General features: G+C 36.9%; 3 protein-coding genes across 7 annotated transcripts in view; 1 reads left to right on the forward strand and 2 right to left on the reverse strand.

Moving 5' to 3' along the window:
• Positions 1–20,780, reverse strand: part of LOC139943100 (uncharacterized) — a 130,157-nt gene that overhangs the window by 12,112 nt on the left and 97,265 nt on the right. For all 5 annotated transcript variants that reach the window (XM_071939917.1, XM_071939915.1, XM_071939918.1 and 2 more), the window contains exons 7-8: positions 18,000–18,051; positions 14,729–14,924 (exon numbers count right to left, since the gene is read on the reverse strand). In XM_071939917.1, coding sequence (XP_071796018.1) covers positions 14,729–14,924; positions 18,000–18,051 — 248 coding nt within the window. The remainder of the gene's footprint in view (positions 1–14,728; positions 14,925–17,999; positions 18,052–20,780) is intronic.
• LOC139943358 (uncharacterized) lies at positions 453–7,570 on the forward strand. The gene is made up of 5 exons (XM_071940187.1): positions 453–853; positions 1,441–1,551; positions 2,786–3,760; positions 4,915–5,169; positions 6,123–7,570. Exons 1-5 carry the CDS (start codon positions 494–496, stop codon positions 7,254–7,256), a joined length of 2,835 nt encoding a protein of 944 aa, XP_071796288.1. The 5' UTR covers positions 453–493; the 3' UTR covers positions 7,257–7,570.
• LOC139943359 (ATP-dependent DNA helicase RecQ-like) lies at positions 7,790–12,963 on the reverse strand. Its single transcript, XM_071940188.1, has 2 exons — positions 12,449–12,963; positions 7,790–11,571 (listed from the first exon to the last, which is right to left on the reverse strand). The coding sequence occupies exons 1-2, from the start codon at positions 12,961–12,963 to the stop codon at positions 10,296–10,298; spliced, it is 1,791 nt and encodes a 596-aa protein (XP_071796289.1). The 3' UTR covers positions 7,790–10,295.

Consider the following 20,780-nt stretch of genomic DNA (forward strand, 5'->3'; position numbering starts at 1 on the left):
AAAAACACCATTGTCACACGAAGTTGTGTGCTTTTAGATGGTTAGTCTTGTTCCAAGACCATTGGTGTTGCGCGGTAACACACGATCAACGTTCCGATCTCTGCACGACAAAAACTGTACACGCTTTGTAATAACCGAACGCTAGCGGGCGCTCTGTTTCTCTGATTATGATCTCACCATGGTCTTGAATATTTGCGACGACGGGTCTTAACTTTTTTATTGTTTTTCGGCAAATCTCCCCCGACTTTCCGGTGGAGCCAATCAGAGGCTGCGTTGCGATTGGCTCATGAATAATTCATCAGTGTTGTGCATGCAGTGTACAATACATGCAGTAAGTGCATTGCATGACTTTTGCTGTACTTTGCGTGTGTGTGTGTGTTTACGACGTGTGTGTGGGGGCCCCCGGGGATCATCGGGCGATTATATACTAACTTTCTGCCAACGAACGGCCGTGCTAGATAGATCAGTTGCCGGTCGTCGTGCAGACATCATCATGGCCGCTTCTATGAGTTTGCGGTCGTGCTTATTATGCGGTACACAATTAATAACATGTAAGCACTATGTGTCTCTAAACTGCTCTTCGACAAAAGCTAATCCATCCATCATGAATTTAGCTGATGAAGTTTCACACATTACGAAATTGGAAATACATGAACTGAAAGTAAAATATGTGTGCAGCACTTGCCAACGTAAAGTTTTGAAAGTAAAGTCATCTAGACAAGCCAGCGAAGAAATCCAGAGAAAGTATGAGGCGACTATAACAACCCCAGTTACTTCACCAAAAAAGAGGATATCACAGAAAAGGACAGCAGAATCTAGCCCTGGTACACCGTCTGTAAAGGTGAGAATTGAAGTGATAGCCTTAACAATAACATAATAAATTTGGAGTATAATAAAATTAACTTGACCGATGCAATTGTGTGTATGTTATTTTAAGTTAAAATTAAATTAACGAAAGCAAGGGCCCAAGGCTTCACATTACAACAAAAATCGTGCCATTTCATCTTCATATTAGCATGGAGGTAGAATTCTACTTCCATGATATTAGTAATACAAATTAATACAAATTAGTGTCCATGTGAATTATTTGCTATACCAGCACTTCTGTCGTTGGTTCATTCCGTTTCCAAAATATTGAACACGAATTTCGATTTTGTTTTATTTTTTATGAGCATTTGATTTTGAGTGATGCATTTAGGCCCACTTCCATGAATATCAATAATTTATCAACATGCCCTTCAACTTGTATTGTATTGTACTTGTAAGTTGTAGTGTTCTGTTGATTGGTAAAAAAGCAAGCCAAAACTTCATACCATATTAAAGGGATCAGTAAGTAAGCCCAGGGCATCAATTTTATTTTCACAAATCCACACACATATAGCACCCATTTTCTTGGTATAAATAGGGCATTTTTTATCAAAATTAATTTTCATGTTGCAGCCTCAGGTAAAGCGAGTTCTACAGGAGAATAAACAACCTGAGCAGGCCCCCAGACAAGCCAGAGCCAGTATGAAGAAGCTTGTGTACACATCTCCCACTACAGACATAGAGGTAAGATAAGATTACCAATAAACTTGGCTTAGCTGACAATAAACTACCATTCAATACAGTGAGATGGATAAAGGGCAAACCAATGTGTACTGTAATGCAAATAAAAAATAAAAAAAACAGTTGATCGTCCGCGTTTCTTCAAAAAGAGGAGGGCGAGGGCCATCTCACTTTGTATTTGTTATTTCTTTCAATTCAAAGGTGGCTGGCAAGCATTTTAATTCAAACTGGCCATCAATTCTTCAGTCTAAAGTCACCACTTTATACGTTACGTAGTTACAAGTTCTTAAAAGAACGTTACAGAATTAGTATGAAACAAAAATCGTGAAGATCACAGATTTAAATAAAACTGACACGGTCTACGTCTAATGATGATGATGGTTGAAAACATCCCTTGAAATATTTCTGTCTGAAATGTCATATTTGATGAGAAATAAATAATCTAACTTCACGTTTGGAGGTTATCGCTCAGTGAGCGTTTTATTCATTTTTATTTTGGCATCAATGAAATGCAAAATTTGTACATGTAATCGGTTTTTCACTATTCTCTCGTGACCCAGATGACTGATCGATCTCAAACTTCTACAGGTTTGTCAGTTTATGTATTTGCTGGATTACATAAAGTGCTTACACTGCCAGCAACTGCTTTGTTAGCAAAAACCAATTCTGTAATGTTCCTTTAGAAGATAGTAAGCTTTATGAGAAATGCAAATAAAATGTCTTTTTGAAAAGAAAAAAAAATGTAAAATAACAAAAAAAAGATGAGGGAGGGGACAATTAACTCATATTTTGTTGTATTGGGCTAGTAAGGTACGTTTCCTTTATCAATGAAGTGAAACAAAATAATACATGCCGGTGAGTTATTTTGAAGAAAAAAAGGCAGACATTAAGGTTTGGCTTGATATGAACGTAAGACATGCTGAGACATGTATTTCAATTAAACATGAAGTTTTTAAGAAATGAGTAAAACAAGCCACAAAAATAACTTTTGGTGATTTCAGCTTGTAATAATTTAGGTCCCCTTATACAATGGTAAAATTACACTGTAAATCCTACAGCACCTCAACTTTGAAGGGAAGCGTTCTAAAATTTTCATTCAATGAGAGAATGTTAATTAAAATAAGCGATATTGTTGGTGTTGTTGTTTTTGTTGTTGTTTTGTTGTGTTGTTGTCAATGTTTTTGTTGGTGTTGATTTTCATGTGCATTATCTCCAACACTTCTGTTTCACTTCGTAGGTAATCTTTCATCATGGGTCCAAAGTCGAAAAGAAGACGGTAGCACCTCAATGGCTGTCAGTAGTTTCAGCTATTACCGACAATAATGAGGAGTACTTGATACAAGAAGTCATGAAGTTAAAAGGTGCAAAGGAACTCGTGTTCAAGGGATTGAAGGAAGAATGTGAACTGATATGTGCACCGGCAACGAAATCGTGCTTCAGGAATTCAACACTCCAAGGACTAACAAGCTTCAACTTCAACAAACAACTCGACGAATTAAAACTCCATGCACCCACTTTCCTTCAGGTTCTGCAAATCTCAGCAACAAGCAAATACATGCAGAAAAACAAACTCCGAACAATTGAATCACTGACCCCCAACATTATGACTGCAGCATCAATAATATTTAACTGCCGTTCGCAAGACATGAACTCCCACCAATTAGTGAATGGATTCACACTACTAGAGGGTGGCTGCAGCAAGCAGGTGTTCCAAAGGTTGCATACAAGAGGAGTTTCATCAGCGTACCAGACTGTTCTGTCCAAGCAAGCCATTTTTGGTAATGGTTTTGACAACAAAGTCAAAGAGTGGGCAAGCACAGCAGCAGATGAATCGGCGGTCGACACATCAGAAGTTGATTCTCCACTTTCATCTTACCAGATTGTAATGGACAATGTCGATATCCGAGTACGTGCAAGACACACAACCAAGGACCATCATGGGACTGATTTTCACATGGTTAACACTATGGCAGTTAAAGATCGTGTGACTTCATCTTTGACGGATCTCAAACCAGAAGTAAATGTTGACAAGCTTAATCTACGAATGTGCCTTCCATCAGTTTCAGATAATCAAACTTTGAAACATAACTGGTCAATTTTAATAGGACACATAATTGCAGATCACCTTCCTGCAATGCAATGGATGAAACGGGAGCTACCCCAAGAGATTCATCACAGCCATATGTCTGAGGCTAGACAAAAGTCAGAAGTGGTATGTACAATCTCCAACACTAACAGAACAATATGAAATTGTCTTTCTAACTATGAAACGTACCTTATAACTATTCAATAATGAATTACTGATTCTGTCTTTATGCACATATATTTGTTCTAATTCTGTATTAATTAAACAATCTCCTAGAATGCTCCTTCAAAGGAGATGTCACATTCATTGCATAATATATTTCAAAACAAGAACAACACCATATTGAACAGTCAGTTTGTGAACTTAACTGTTTCAACTGCTACTAACAATGTAGTCCTCTGAATGACATGAATATATATTAAGCATCATTATGGCGGTGATGGTCGAATCAAACAAGTGGCCTATTTTGTAATAGATTAAGAAGACCAATTTCTGTAACCAAAACAATAAATACATGAACAACCATGCATGAATATACAGTGTCTGATGAAGATGGATGTTTTTCTGCAGTTATCTGTCAAGAGAAACAGGTTGAGTATACACTCATTCTTTAGGCCCAAAACAAATAAATACCAGTTGATCGTCCAGATTTGTCAAAATGTAAGGAGGATCTATTACGCTAATTTTTTTTGCTAAGTTCACTAATTTGGGTTTCATGAACAGATGGTTACGTGTGTTCGAGAGCATCACATTAGATTCTGTTAAAAAATTTTAACAAAAATAAAATAATACAAAATATTTAAAAAAAAAAAGGATGAGGCCGCAAAAAAAGGGTGCGGGCCTGGACAATCAACTGGTTGTTTTTTTACTTTGCCTTAATGCAAGATAATTATTTTGTACAATCAAACAAAGGTGCAGAGGGGCGGGGGTGCTATTGCTTATTGGTAAATTGCCCAAGAGCTGTATTTGTATTTGGGTGTCCAAAATGATGAGGCTGCATGTGAAAAAAAATCAGCCTACACTAACAACCCCCCCCCCCCCCACCAACCAGAAACAAAAATTGCTGGATATGTGGACATTGTGTTTTGTGTTGTACAAAAAGTACCCTGACCCTTAAAATTGTAGCTTTCCACATTTCTCACTATTTTATTAGTAAACATTTAAATATCAATTTCACACAAACTATAACTACTCACATTTGAGATTCATTATTGGTATTTATTAGTATTTATTGGTATTTATTAGGTGAATGACAAAATGTGATTATAATTTAATTTCAGGTTAATCTGGGTGTCATCATGGAGAACGAGAACACATCAGAGGGTATTCTCAAAACTATGCAGTACATGCACCAGTATGTTCCTGGCCATGCAACAGACAAATTGACCCGCGTCATCAGTGCTGGTGACCTGCTATCCTGTGAGCGAGAAAGCAGTTGTCAGGAGCAGCAACAAAATTCAGATTCTCCAAGCTCCAGATTTGAAGGACTGATGCCAGTCATCGCAGATTTCCATACATATGCCAATTTCTTGGAGGTCAGACATTAAACAATTTTGTACCTGTTATTTCCGAGGACAGAAATTTCCTGTTACGTTCATTTGTATATGAAATTGTTTGTCAAGTGGAGCAAGCAGTTCTTCAACAAAAGCATGCAAGAACAAATAGAGCACATTAAGAGAAACTAATTAAATTTTTAACCTGGGTTTAAAAGAAATTGTGTTGTCATGCATCTTAATTCCTGTAATTATAAGACAATACTGTTTTTTTTCGACAACCACATAGAATATTAATTTTTGGTTTTTACCCATATACACCGATGTGTATAGCACTGTATACTCAGTACTTTCCCGAGTATACAGTGCTATACACATCGGTGTATATGGGTAAAAACCAAAAATTAATATTCTTTATCCCCGGTGCAAATTTAACATCTATTAAACCACATAGAAGAAACACCTCCTAATCATCTTCCATCAAAATATTTTCCTAATCGGTGTTTTCTTTTCCTGTTTTTTTTTTAAACCATTACCAAAGATGTGATGGATACTAAGGGAGCATTTCAGAATTGGTTTTGTTAACAAAATAGTTGCTGGCAGTGTAAGCACTCTATGTAATCCACCATATACATAAACTGACAAACCTGGTGAAGTTTAAGATTGACCAGCCATCTATGGGTCATGAGTATAATAGTTACACATTTCGCATGACATCGATGGCAGAAAAAAGGGAATAAAACGCTCACTGAGCTATAAATCCAAATGCAAAATTAGATTATTTATTTCTCACAAAATATTTGTTTTCTACCATCATCATCATCAAACCGTGAAAGTTTGATGTAAATCTCTTGACAAGTTTGTTTCTTACCAATTCTGTAACATTCCTTTAAATATTTCACAGGTTTGCCCTCTATTCCACTATGCATGCATGATGATGATAATGTGTACATTATTTTATGAATGTGTAACACTTTGTTATTAACTTTCCACAGGTTATCTGGAAGCATCTTTATGACCCATCTTCAAGTGCAGAAAAGGGAACCCTGTACAACGCAAGAAATTTCCTTGAAGCTAGAAATGTGACGAAAGATCCGATAAGAGACATCAATGCAGCATCTGATTTGATTGAATCATACACTAAATCATTGGTGGTTACAGCAGCAATGACTTTTTTCAAGATGCAGAATGTAACAGATGAACCTCAGCAGAATGGGATGGATTCCCTGGTCCATCACAACAGGAAAGAATATGTCATGGAAACCATGTCAACAATTGTCAGTACATATGTCGTCCCTTCAAATGATGAACTGAGCACCCAGACTCCTCGGTTTCAGTGTCATCATTGTGATAAGTCATACAAAACAAAGAAAGGTCTTCAAAGACACATCCGAGATAAACATTCTACAATCAAGTCTGCCAGGACCACCACCACGTCACAACATTCATCTGACGACAGCACTGTTCAGGACCACGTGTTTAACTATACAAGATGTGCCTTAAGTATGGGGCTACTTGCTTTAGATTTTACAGATGCAAGGAGACTGGGTGATGGTGAGCGACTAATGATCATCTACAAGCACTTACTTCTCCACTTCAAAGCTGGCGGAAAACCTAAATATAGTTACCACGTTCTCAGACTACTAGCACAAGTCAACTGGTTCCTTTCACCACGATTAGCCCACAGCCTAACATGGAATCAATTTGTAAACAAAACAGGAACAATCAGAGGCAACATTGAAGTTGACAGAGAGATGGAGCACCACAACAGAGTATTCAAGATGCACTGTAAAGCGCTGAGAGGGAAAATCAGTCCCAAAAGTGTGGAGAGGGTTAGTCACTCTGCTCAAGTAATTAACAACATTCTTTGTGATGTAGACAAACAGACATCCTTCAAGAAACCCTCTGGGAAGCATGGAACACCAGACAACAAGAAAGATGTCTCAGCTATGGCAATGGAAATGCTACGCGGCAAAATATTCGAGCATGAAGCTGGCAGGCAATTTTCTTCATTCCCAAGCTTTCGGCCATCACTGTTTGGCAGTCTCACTGTTCCAGAAATGGTTACATGGATAAGATCAACAATAACAACTCTACGTCAACAATACATTTTAGGACGCTCTCATTAAAGGGATGCTTCACCATTGGTAATTTAAGTTTGAGCATTTGCTATCTACAATTGCAAGATATTCTGTTAGGATGTTTTATTTTATTTTATGCATTGCACATTCAATGGAACAAAAATTTGTTTTCAACAAATTATCACAGTTTGGGGTTTTTTTGAGGGCGACGGGAATGATGTAAAACACATCATTCTAATTGTTTGACTTGACACGAGTATTGGTTTCATATTTATCTTTCAACCAAACTTCTGATTAATATTTGCCTATTTGATCTCTGAGTAACTACAGAACAGCACCAATCGTCTTCACATCCCTTAAAATTAAGCATAGTATTCCATGATACATGTACATTTATCCTTTAAACAAGGTGCTCAATGCACATTACTTTTGAAGATTATTATAATTATATTATTTTTTTTTTCGGGGGGGGGGGGGGTTGTAGATTAACACTGTACATTACTTGGGGATACTGCTCACAGGGTTCTTGATTAAAGGCATAATGTAGTGATTCCATGACAACACAACATGAGAGATAATAATTAAGCAAACACATCTGTATACAATTCTCTTTAGTTTGTTGTATTTCAAGCATACAAATACATAAATGTATGCCCTGGTTATTTTTCCTGAAACACACACCATTTCCTTAAAAATTGTCTTTTTCAGAAAATGCTCAGCAGTAAATGCTTCAAAAACTCAATATCATACATGTATGCATATATACATGTAGAATTTCAGTTGTGTGTGATTACACTGCAATGATTGCCCATGCTTTGAAGAACATACTAAAACTAAATGATTACATGTACATTGTATATTATATAATAATTTGAAGATTAACATTGTTGTGTAGGTTAGAAGCCAGTCTATGTTGAGGATTTATGTTTGTTAATGTGGGCCTTAATGTACGTGTACAAGTACATGTATGTCTCATGTATGAACTACCACCACATTTTGAGAGCATTACTACAGTTACATCAAACAATGTTCAAATCATGTAAGATAACAAACAGGAATTCGTCAAGCTAATTTTTTGCTTATCGCCAGTTGACTGTTGTCATGTCATGCTCAGTTTCAAATTCTCTTTTTCAACTAGGTTGTAGTTAAGATGTTCATGTACATTGTACGCATGTGTGAAGAAAATTCACATTTAACTTGTTTTTAGGCAATAAACATAATAAAGTACATGTACATTGTAAATAAACATTAAGGCTACATGTATATAACACACTACAAAGTAAACAAATTTATTAAAGTCTTCTCATTCCAAATTTTCCCTGCATATAGTGTACAAAATATATACACCTGTGTCATTGATTTTTGAAAGAAAACATTCATTGCGAACATCTTTATTTATATACTGGTCTTTGAAAATTTAACAAAAAAGTCCAGTTCCTAAAACTTCATAAATATTAGACCTATTGTTTCAGACGCAAGAATCATAGACTTTTGTTGTGTTTACTAAAGCTACCATCTCTACATGTTAAAGGAACACACTGCCTTGGATCGTGAAAGTTTGTCTGTGAAAAGTGTTTGAAACTGTTCTTATAAAGACAAGTGCATCTGGTTGGATCATAATTATTATTGATCCACATAAAATTACCTCAAAATTGCACTCTTTACCTTTGTCATGAACTAACATACACTCCACAAAAATGCCGACCGTGTAAATTTGCAAACCAAAAGGAAAACCACGCAACTACAAGGCATATTTTTGTGGATCATTACATTCTATACGTGTACTTTTAAAAAATCTTCTGAACCATGTGCATTTAATAACAAAATTTAAAACACTTTTTATAGACCAACCCAATCCAAGGCAATGTGTCAAGTTGAACAGCTGTACATGTATGAATTTGTGCCCAGGACAATTTTGTTACTTTTCTGCCTTCCAAGTAAATTAAAATTCTTTGTAGTACATTTTGTAATGAGGCCATGTCACATGAGTAAAGTTAAATGCAACCAGTTCCAGGCAATCTCCAACATGTTTTTCTTACTATTTAGGTGATTTTTTGTACAGAAGAAGAATGTCGATTGTGCTGCCCAAATTGTTCCTTGTGTACGCAGTCAGTTGATTGCCTCCAATTGCCTGAACATGTATTACTCTGTGTGACAATGCCAGTGGTTCTTAATTACAGCTACTGATAATTTTAACCGGCACTGCATGTACATGTATGTGGACAAATGGCAAAAAATAAGAATAAATAAAACCAAGATAAATAGCAAATGATCACTGTTTCCTATTTTTTAAGTATTTTAAATGTGATAACATATTTATCTTCAGGCAAACTTAGCGTGTGACATAGAACACACAAGACCCATGGTAGTTGATATTAGCCGTGCAATATAGGTTTTTATCACCACTCCATTCTGCGAATCTGTATAGGGTTGAACAGAATTTTCAGGCTCTTTATTCTCAATTTGTCAAAACAACAATTGGAAATCAGACTAAAGAAGGAAGAACATCATGCCTGTAATACATATTGCATCAGATAAAATAGTTAAACTCAAGTTCCTTTCTAGGTTTAGCTTTACAATAGTGCACTTAAATTTACCCATCAATCGTATCCTAGGTTAAAATTTCTGGAAAATACAGAGAGTTGTTCAAGGCACTGGACACGTCAAGTTGTGAAAAAATAATGGAGGAAAAACATCCTTGCGTGCACCAGTTGTGTGGCTTCAGATGCTTGAATTAGAGACTTCAGCTGAGGTCTTGAAATCAATTCAAATATTTTAGTGAGAAATTACTTCTTTCTCGAAACCTACATCACTTAAGAGCGAGCCTTCATCAACAGCATTCCATTAGTTGTTACTGAGTAAATTTTTATGTTAACATTTATTGTGAGTTTTTACAAATAGTGTCCAGTGCCTTTAAATTATAAAACTGAGAAAAAAAGTTTAAGCTTAAAATTGAAAATACGTATAAATTCCATAAAAAAATACTTCATTAAAAAAAAGTATAGGCCTATTGCAAACCAAAGCAGCACTTATACTACAGTATGTTTGATGATTGGAAGGTGGGGTCTTCGTTAACACTACTTAAACTTAATCACTGTCACTGTAAACAATAACAAGTTCCCTATACTCATCTGAGACTTCATCTTCGTCGCTCTCACTATCACTTGAAGAACTATCGCATAAAACATCAGGCATTTTGACTGGCATTTGACTACAAAATTTGTTGCAGATTTCCCAAATACCTTGTGCAATTTCATGGTTGGGGAATTGCCATCTCTCACAAAATTGTGTGAATGTAAACGCCATTGTTAGTTCACTCACAATTTGGTTGATGGTAGCACTTGACAGACCGCAGACAATGTCTTGTCCCGCATAGATGTGGTCATCCTGCTGCTCCGCTGAAGATGTCCCTTTGACTTGTGATTGAAACTGAAGTAGTTCTTCTCTTATTTTGTCCTGTACTTCATTTGGTACATCTCTCAAGAGGACTTCAGACCCTTTTGGCCCTGAATAAAGGCCATCCTTTATGCTTTGCTCAACAAAATTTGTTGGTGAAGCACAATGGTCTCCTTCACAGGAACATGTACGCGCACAGTTGTCACAGCAGTTGTGTGCCTTGTTAAATGGAGCTGTCTGATGTTGCCCAGGAAACGCCGTATGAATTATGTCTCTCCTGCAGGAATCGGTGTTCAAGAATGATTTCATCTCTTCCTTGATGGGGACGCCACTTGCAGATGGATATTTAACCAGGATAGAGTAACTCTGTTGACCATCCCTCCCAGCTCTACCACTTAGCTGAACGTAATCATCGATATCAGTTGGCGATCCATACATGATAACATGGTGAAGACCCTTAATGTCGACACCTAATCCAAACGCAATTGTTGCAAATAGAACCCTAACAGTTCCATTTGGATCAGAAAAGCTCTTCAGAATGTCTTCTTGAACTTCTGGTTGTGTGTTCGTGTGGTACATATTGAAATATGCATGACCATCTGCAGGGACGTGGCACTTAAACATGGAGTAGAGCTCGCTGCAGGTTTTTCTACTTTGGCAGTAAACTATCACCCTCTCAGTGTTAACACCCTTTTCAGAAATTTTCAGACACAACCAACCCAACACATCTTTAGATCGTATACTTTTGGTTTTTAGGACGGTATGTTTCATGTTGTGGAGTATTGGGCTGGTGTGAATTAGGAAAACATTTTTCAATGACAGACTGTCTGCTACAGCTTTCCTGACAGTACTGCTGGCTGTGGCAGTCATCGCAATCAATGGCGTATCCATTTGGAGGCGACTCCGCAGTTGTCCTATGTTCCCATATAACTTTCGGAATGCTGCTGTTTTCCCTGCAGATTGGCCCCTGTAAAATACCAGAAAACGTGCAAGTTACAGATACATTCACAGACAGGAGGATTTTATATTTAGTGGATCGTAGTTTGTAGTAGATTCAAATGTATTGTAATAATCCAATTGTGCATTGCAATATTTAATTGAAGAATTCATTTAATTGTTGTAGTCCACCTCACATAAACAATGCAATGCAATGTTAAAACTTTGAAACTGAATGTTAACCTTGTCCTTCCGGCCATTAAATTTGTTCATTGCTAGGCTTGTCCCGAGGCTCTTTACTTTATGCAAGCACCCACTTTGAACTAACTACTTCGCATGAACAACAATACTGGCACGCTACCAGTGATACCGTAACCATGGGTGTCAAAGAATAATTTTTCAACCTCGTATACGAGCGAAAACAGGCTTAAGCTTCACCAGATTGAAAAACAATATTTCAACCCCATCTCATACTGTACATATCAAGTCTTGCAGTACTGTGCCAGTATTTTATGTAGTTCGTCGCCCAATATTTGATTCATGCAAATTTTACGACAAATTGAGTTCAAACTATGGCATCATGCATACCTATGAAGTGAGAAGACTGGACTTTAGTTAGAAAATTTTTGGCTTTACAATTACAAACTGACAAGTGTCCAGTACCCTTTTTTTAAACATGTTTAACTTTTTTTGCATGTTTAATTTTTTTAATAATAATACTATTGAGTATTATAATAATACTATTGAGTATATATTATTTAGTATAGACTACATTATATATATTATACTTCGTAAATATATTATAGTTAGTAAATAGTAGTAGGGCCCTATTGTCTGTTTATACTATTTAAAGCACTGTGTGGTCTATATAATAATGAATGGAATGGTGCTATATGCTTTGGACTTACCATTTAGTAACACAATGGCTTTCGTCGATGAACAAGCCACACACCCGACTGTACACAGATTGAAGTTGCAGCAACTCAGTACCTTTGACACTCAGCAAAGCCTCCGGGCTGGCAAACAATACAGAGTATTTTCCCTGACCAGCACATTCTAAAACCTCATCTGAAATCTCTGCAATTGCAATGGCAGCTTCCAGACCAATCGCCTGACATCGTTCCAATTGGTTCATGGCTAAGGACTTCAAGGGGACAACAACTATGGCCAGAGATTTTGGAATGTTCGAATCGTCTGCGGCAACATTGTTGCCGTTTAGGAAGTCCCAACACATTGGCACTGCTTGGAATACAACACTCTTTCCAAAGCCAGTAGGGAGGCAAATAAATACGTCGTGCCCGCGGAGATAGGCATCAAGAGCTTCAGATTGTTGTTTCTTGAGAGCATTCAAGCCCAGGCGACTGCAGGCATGTTCTTTAGCTTGAAATATATCGGTCTCACTTAGTTTCACGGACGCCGCCATGATGATTGTGATGATATGTGTACACACTACTACTATTCTAACTATACGTCGTAACACAGCAACGCGTGACCTTTGACTCCATCAGTTTGAATAGTCACCTTCAACCCGTCACGTGATATGAATATTGCATGCATTACGAGTCATTTGCATAGTCTGGCCCCGCCTTCGATTTGCAGATATCCAAGACCATGGTGAGATCATGGTGAGAGAGATCAGAAAAATCAGAGAAACAGAGCGCCCGCTAGCGTTCGGTCATTACAAAGCGTGTACAGGTTTTGCCGTGCATAGATCGGAACGTTGATTGTGTGTGACCGCGCAACACCAATGGTCTTGGAACCAAGACTATTAGATGGTTGATTTCGAGACCTCAAATTCTAAATTCGAGGTCTCGAAATCAAAATTACTTCTTTCTCGAAAACTATGTCACTTCAGAGGGAGCTGTTTCTCACAATGTTTTATACTATCAACCTCTCCCCGTTACTCGTCACCAAGTAAGGTTTTATGCTAATAATTATTTTGAGTAATTACCAATAGTGTCCACTGCCTTTAAGCAAACGATGTTTGCACCAGCCACAAAGAGACACCCAATGCAAAAATGTTCTCCAAAATGGCCCTAGCCAAAAAGCATTGGTGAGAGGCAAACCATTTACCTGCTTGTGAACATGAGAGTCACTGCCGACCAAAAAAGTCTGAAACATGGTAATTCACACTATTACTTAACTATCGTGATCCCCCTCTCGCTCCCGCCTCTCCGCAAACATTACTATCGTCTTGCAACAAGAATGTAGTGAGAACGAGTTCGGTGTGATGGGGGTACATGAATGTATACCCGGCAGCCAGGGAAGTTCTTTATATAATTTGCCACAACATCCCAAAAAGTAGTCTGCACACGTTGGTTTAAACTTTTGTCTTACCGAGTTTGGACTAATTGTTGTACGGTTTGGGGAGGCCGATACAACGCACATAGTAACCTGTTGAATAGACTATTGAAAAGAGCCACCAGATTAATCCTTGGACTGATATGTTTAATAAATTTAACTGATTAGCTTTTGCCGAGAGAATTTAAAAATAATTGTTCTCTTGTATAAATGCATTCATCATCTATGCCCAGAGTACATTCACCAACAGCTGTTCCACTAGACAAAATGACAACCTTACTCTGAGACTCCCATGGCCAAGAAAGAAAGCTTGTGCTCAAGCTTTGCCTTTTCTGGGGCCAAAATGTGGAACGATCTGCCAGTAAGTCTGAGGAAAATTGAGTCTCTGTCAAGTTTTAAAATTGAGCTTTTTCAATTCTAAATCATTTAATTTATACTCTGTACATATTGTGAGTCAAGTTTTATTTGTACTTATTGGCAGTTTTCCCGCCTTTTATTATTGTACATTCATATAAATCAAATTCTATTGAAGTTCCTGAATAGCTATATAGGGACGGGTTATTTTTTTATTTTTTTAACCTCCTCTTACTGTGACAGTTTATAAAATTTACTCTTGTGATATTTGTTTGTTTAGACTCTTATTTTTGTTTATGTTGCTTTTAATTTTCCGTAACATTCTTAGATATTTACGTAATTTTTATATCGTAATTTTATCAAGTGATTTTATGTTTACTTTTAATATGTTAGTTTGTTCGCAGGGCCCAAATGGAAACCAGTAATTTTTTACTGATTGGGCTTACCCTGGGTAAATAAAGGAAATAAATAAATAAATAAACAAATATAAAGTTGTGCCATGGTCACCCAGTTGTACTGAAAAGGACTCTTACCTCGGCAATGATCCAACAGACGGTAACTGACTTGCTCTAGTCTCCATACTAACCACTGGTGTGATGTGGCCAGCGCTTCCCACCAGAGAGTCGTCAAAGCTTGGTGCATTGTGTAGAGGCCGGTCAGAAGTGCTTAGAATCTTCTTCAGGTCATTCTCGACCACTTCTTTGACACGATCGGAGACAAAAAGTGGAGCTTCAAGAAATAAAAAGAAGAAAGCGATTTAAGATGATTCATCAAGCTGAAAAGTTTAAACAATTACCAAATATATTGTGTGCAAATGGGAATGTCGTGGCCGAGCGGTTAAGAGCACTGAATTCAAACTCTGGTGTTTCTATCAGCAGAGTGTGGGTTCGTATCCCAAGCTGTGACACATAACCATTGCTTCGTCCTTCGGATGGGACATAAAGCCGTTGGTCCCATGTGTTGTGTAAACGCATGTAAAAGAACCCAGTGCACTTATCGAAAAGAGAAGGGTTTCGCCCCGGTGTTCCTGGCTGGATTGGCAGCATATTGCGCCACAGCACCTAGTAAACAGTTACATACTGTGCTTAAGGATTAGGTCTTATATCTCAAAAATTCGCCCCACCCCTTGCAGTAATAATACCTGGCGCTTTGGTTGTATCCTTTGGCAAAAGGCGCGTTATAAATACGGTTATTACTATTATTAAATGAGTGAGCTGTCGCAGAGTATAATCATGGGGTGAAGTCTTGACTATTCTCGGCCCATTTCTCAAAGCAATTTCTCAGCGTCAGCTTGGAAAGGTTTGGCGTGTATTCCTGTCATCTTATGTATATGTGAAATGATTAAAGGCAGTGGACACTATTGGTAATTGTCAAAGACTAGCCTTCACAGTTGGTGTATATCAACATATATATGCATAAAATAACTAACCTTTGAAAATTTGAGCTCAATTGGTCATCCAAGTTGCGAGATAACAATGAAAGAAGAAAACACCGTTGTCACACGAAGTTGTGTGCGTTTAGAAGGTTGATTTTGAGACCTCAAGTTCTAAACTTGAGGTCTCGAAATCAAATTCGTGGAAAATTACTTCTTTCTCGAAAACTATGGCACTTCAGAGGGAGCCGTTTCTCACAATGTTTTATACCATCAACCTCTCCCCATTACTCGTTACAAAGTAAGGTTTTATGCTAATAATTATTTTGAGTAATAACCAATAGTGTCCACTGCCTTTAAGAGCAAAACTAATTAACCTTGCTGAACTGGACTCAATTTCATACAGCTGCTATAACAACAAAGTTTTTCAAATATCGCGGAATATCTGGCGCAGTAATCTTCACGCAGGAAAAATAATCCTTAGTTGGTCATCGGAGTCGGGAGAAAATAACGGGAAAACCCACCCTTGTTTCCGCACGTTTGGTCGTGTCATGACATGTGTTTAAAATAAATCTGTTATTCTCGATATCGAGAATTGATATTGTTTTAATGTTTTCTCAAAAAGTAAAGCACTTCATGGAATAATATTTCAAGAGAAGTCTTTCACCATTACCATCTGTAAACCCTGTAAGTTATTTGTAAATCTGTGAACTTTAAAAAAAAATTCTGTTCCTAAAGTGTCCAATGGCTTTAAACAAGAGCATCAACCTAAAAATTAGTCAACTGTCCGTGAGCCTTCAGAATATTTGAATATAGTTGATGTTTGCTGCCTCATGTAAAAGGCACTGGACACCTTTGGTAATAATTGTCAAAGACCAGTATTCTTACTTGGTGTATCTCAACATATGCATAAAAGAACAAATCTGTGCACATTTTTACTCAATTGGTTATCAAAGTTCACCAGGCTTGTTGCATAAATTTGTGTGCTTTCAGATGCCTAAAAAAGGCTTCAGGTATTTTATTATTTGAGTGAACAGCTCTCCATTGCTTGTTACCAAGTAAGTAATGCTAACAGTTATTTTGAGTAATTAGGCCTACCAATAGTGTCCAGTGCCTTTAAGCAAGTCAATGTAATTTTACATTTTTTTATGTGACATTGTCTGCTGTAATTTTAATGGATGTCTGCCTCACGCCTGTCAACCTTCATTAGGATTCAAAGCCTGTCAATTTACATTCAACCGTAATCTCTTTCAACAAAAAAACATTAGCGCAGAGTTGTTTATTCCATCACTGAGCTTTGTTGTGTTAAAGATTCGAGGTACATATATAAAATTAAATATATAAAACATAAATTTGAACATAAATTTAAACTAAAAATTTAAAATGGTAAGGATTTAAGGAAGTTACAGCTATATGTGGATTTTATATTTTGTTGTGGTAATGAAACCAAGGATGTCTCATACATGCAAGTCAACTTAAAGACACTGGACACTATTGGTAATTGTCAAAGACCAGTCTTCTCAATTGGTGTATCTCAACATATGCATAAAATAACAAACCTGTGAAAATTTGAGCTCAATTGGTTGTCGAAGTGCGAGATAATAATGAAAACAAAACACCCTTGTCACGCGAAGTTGTGTGCTTTCAGATGCTTGATTTTGAGACCTCAAATTCTAAATCTAGGGTCTCAAAATCAAATTCGTGGAAAATTACTTCTTTCTTAAAAAACTACGTTGCTTCACAGGGAGGCGTTTCTCACAATGTTTTATACTACCAACCTCTCCCCATTACTTGTTTACCAAGTAAGGTTTTATGCTAAAAGTTATTTTGAGTAATTACCAAATTGTGTCCACTGCCTTTAAGCGCAGTCAATGTAATTTTGGAGATGTGACATTTTTTGCCATAATTTTAATGGATGTCTGCCTCAAGCCTGTCAACCTTCATCAGGATTCAAAGTCAGTCAATTTACATTTAACAGAAAAAAAAACATTAGCTGCAGATTCGTTTATTCCATCACTGAGCTTTGTCGTGTTAAAGATGCTATCGAGTTTGCTTTTTGGCTTATTTTATCATAAAATTTAGACTAAACATTTTAAATGGTAAGAATTTAAGGAAGTTAAAGCTTCTAGCACAAATCTGTGCAACAAGGGTGTTTTTTCTTTCATATCTTCTTGCAACTTCGAAGACCAATTGAGTAAAAATTGTCATAGATTTGTTTATTTAGGCATATGTGTTGGGATACACGAGAAAGCTGGTCTTTGACCCAAAGGTGTCCAGTGCATTTAAGCTTCTATGACTGTAATTGATTGCACTGTCTCATGAGAATCAGTTTCAATTGTGAAACGTGACCTACACAAAGATAAATCAATCTCCAAGGTTCTGCTTCTCTAATTGAAATCATGAGAAATCGACACGGAGAATTTAGCACTCACCTCGGTAGACTTTGTCTGATTTCTTCCCCTTGTTGTAAATTCCAATCGGCCTCTGGGAAGGTAGAAAATAAAAGGTTGTGATATGTTGATATGTTTAAAGGCAGTGGACACTATTGGTAATTACTCAAAATAATTATCAGCATAAAACCTAACTTGGCAAAGAGCGATGGGGAGAGTTTGATAGCATAAAACATTGTGAGAAACGGCTCCCTCTGATGTGACGTCGTTTTTCAGAAAGAAGTAATTTTCCACGAATTTGATTTCGAGACCTCAAGTTTAGAATTTGAGGTCTCGAAATCAAGCATCTGAAAGCACACAACTTCGTGTGACAAGTGTTTGTTTATTTCATTCATATCTCGCAACTTCGACAACCAATTGATCTCAAATTTTCACAGGTTTGTTATTCTATGCATATGTTTAGATACACCAAGTGAGGAGACTGGTCTTTGACAATTACCAATAGTGTCCACTGTCTTTAAGGATCTTCGATTCCCGGATAAAATCTCTAGGGATTTGATTTACATCTTCGTCTCTTCAGGCCTCATGCCTTCTTTTTTTGGAAGGGCAAGGGCGCTAACAGTAATAATGATATTAGAGGATTGGAACGACTGTAATCTTTTATTATTATTAAGTATGTATTCTTCTAGAGACCCTTTATGATATGTTTCACACACAAAAATAGAAGATTGGAATGAATGTATCTTCCAAAAAACAATGATGTACCATTCATTTATGATTTGTTTCTCAAAAACTAGAGGATTTGGATGAATGTACTCTTCCAAAAACCAAGACGGACCATCCCTTTATGATATGTTTCTTGAAAATAGAGGATTGGAATGAATGTACTCTTCCAAAAACCAATGACGTACTATCCTTTTAATAAAAATATCTTTCTTGAAAACTAGAGGATTGGAATGAATGTACTCTTCAAAAAACCAAGACTGACCATCCCTTTATGATATGTTTCTTAAAAACTAGAGGATTGGAATGAATGTACTCTTCCAAAAACCAATGACGACCATCCATTTATGATATGTTTTTTGAAAACTAGAGGATTGGAATGAATGTACTCTTCCAAAAACCAAGACTGACCATCCCTTTATGATATTTTTTTTGAAAACTAGAGGATTGGAGTGAATGTACTCTTCCAAAAACCAAAGATGTACCATCCCTTTATGATATGTTTTTTGAAAACTAAAGGATTGGAATGAATGTACTCTTCCAAAAACCAATGATGTACCATCCCTTTATGATATGTTTTTTGGAAACTAGAGGATTGGAATGAATGTACTCTTCCAAAAACCAATGATGTACCATCCCTTTATGATATGTTTCTTGAAAACTAGAGGATTGGAATGAATGTACTCTTCCAAAAAACAATGATACATTCATTTATGATATGTTTCTGGAAAACTAGAGGATTGGAATGAATGTACTCTTCCAAAAACCAAAGATGTACCATCCCTTTATGATATGTTTCTTGAAAACTAGAGGATTGGAACGAATGTACTCTTCCAAAAACCAAAGATGTACCATCCCTTTATGATATGTTTCTTGAAAACTAGAGGATTGGAATGAATGTACTCTTTTCAAAAACAATGATGTAAGTGTCGTGGCCGAGCGCTTAAAAGAGCACCGAATAATTCTGGTGTTTCTGATCAGCAGAGTGTGGGTTCGAATCCCCAGCCGTGACACTTAAGCAAGACACTTAACCATTGCTTCGTCCTTTGGATGGGACGTTAAGCTGTTGGTCCCATGTGTTATGTAACGCATGTAAAAGAACCCAGTGCACTTATCGAAAAGAGAAGAGGTTCGCCCCGGTGTTCCTGGTCCGATCGGCAGCAAATTGCCAACAAAAACTAAAAACAAAAAATTAACAAAAACTAAAAACACTTCTGCCGTTTGACAGCGCGCAAATTGACATTTGACAAATTGACAAGCGCTGGATAAGGCTATTCAAAATGATTGTTTTTTTACACAATCAAATCTATTTATAGTCATATGACTCGATTTCCTTATTGATTGAAAACCATTTAAATGAAATTCAGCAAAGGTCTTGACTTGACATTTACGTTCAAGCAGGTCTTTAAAGGCAGTGGACACTATTGGTAATTACTCAAAATAATTATAAGCATAAAACCTTTCTTGGTGACGAGTAATGGGGAGAGGTTGATGGTATAAAACATTGTGAGAAACGGCTCCCTCTGAAGCACCATAGTTTTTGAGAAAGAAGTAATTTTCCACGAATTTGATTTCAAGACCTCAAGTTTAGAACTTGAGGTCTCGAAATCAACCATCTAAACGCACACAACTTCGTGTGACAAGGGTGGTTTTTTCTTTCAATATTATCTAGCAAGTTCGATGACCGATTGAGCTCAAATTTGCACAGGTTTGTGATTTTATGCATATGTTGAGATACACCAAGTGAGAAGACTGGTCTTTGACAATTACCAATAGTGTCCACTGTCTTTAAATGAAATTCAGCAAAGTTCTCGACTTGACATTTACGTTCAAGCAGGTCTTTAAGCTAGAGGATTGCAATGAGTTTATTCTAAATCCACACTTCTTGGACAAGTTAAGCCTAGCCTGTTCATTTGCAAGATGAACATTATAATAAAGACATTTCCTACAGGACTTTTTAGCCGATTGCTTGGCGTTAAATTATTCCCCCTACACAGTCACTCTTTCAAATAACATGTGTTACTTTCACTTTAAAGGCACTGTACATGTTTGGTAATTGTCAAAGACCATTCTTCTCACTTAGTATATCCCATCATAACC

This window comes from Asterias amurensis, chromosome 10 (genome assembly GCF_032118995.1).
Source record: "Asterias amurensis chromosome 10, ASM3211899v1".
NCBI classification, from domain to species: Eukaryota; Metazoa; Echinodermata; class Asteroidea; order Forcipulatida; family Asteriidae; genus Asterias; species Asterias amurensis.

Bases quoted from the DNA above. Each gene is read 5' to 3' on its own strand.
- LOC139943358 (XM_071940187.1), top strand. From the start codon at position 494: ATGGCCGCTTCTATGAGTTTGCGGTCGTGCTTATTATGCGGTACACAA. The intron at 854-1,440 runs GTGATAGCCTTA...TTCATGTTGCAG, and splicing joins CTGTAAAGGTGAGAATTGAA to CCTCAGGTAAAGCGAGTTCT. The intron at 3,761-4,914 runs GTATGTACAATC...ATTTAATTTCAG, and splicing joins CTAGACAAAAGTCAGAAGTG to GTTAATCTGGGTGTCATCAT.
- LOC139943359 (XM_071940188.1), bottom strand. From the start codon at position 12,963: ATGGCGGCGTCCGTGAAACTAAGTGAGACCGATATATTTCAAGCTAAA. The intron at 11,572-12,448 runs GTAAGTCCAAAG...GGTATTTTACAG, and splicing joins AGCCATTGTGTTACTAAATG to GGGCCAATCTGCAGGGAAAA.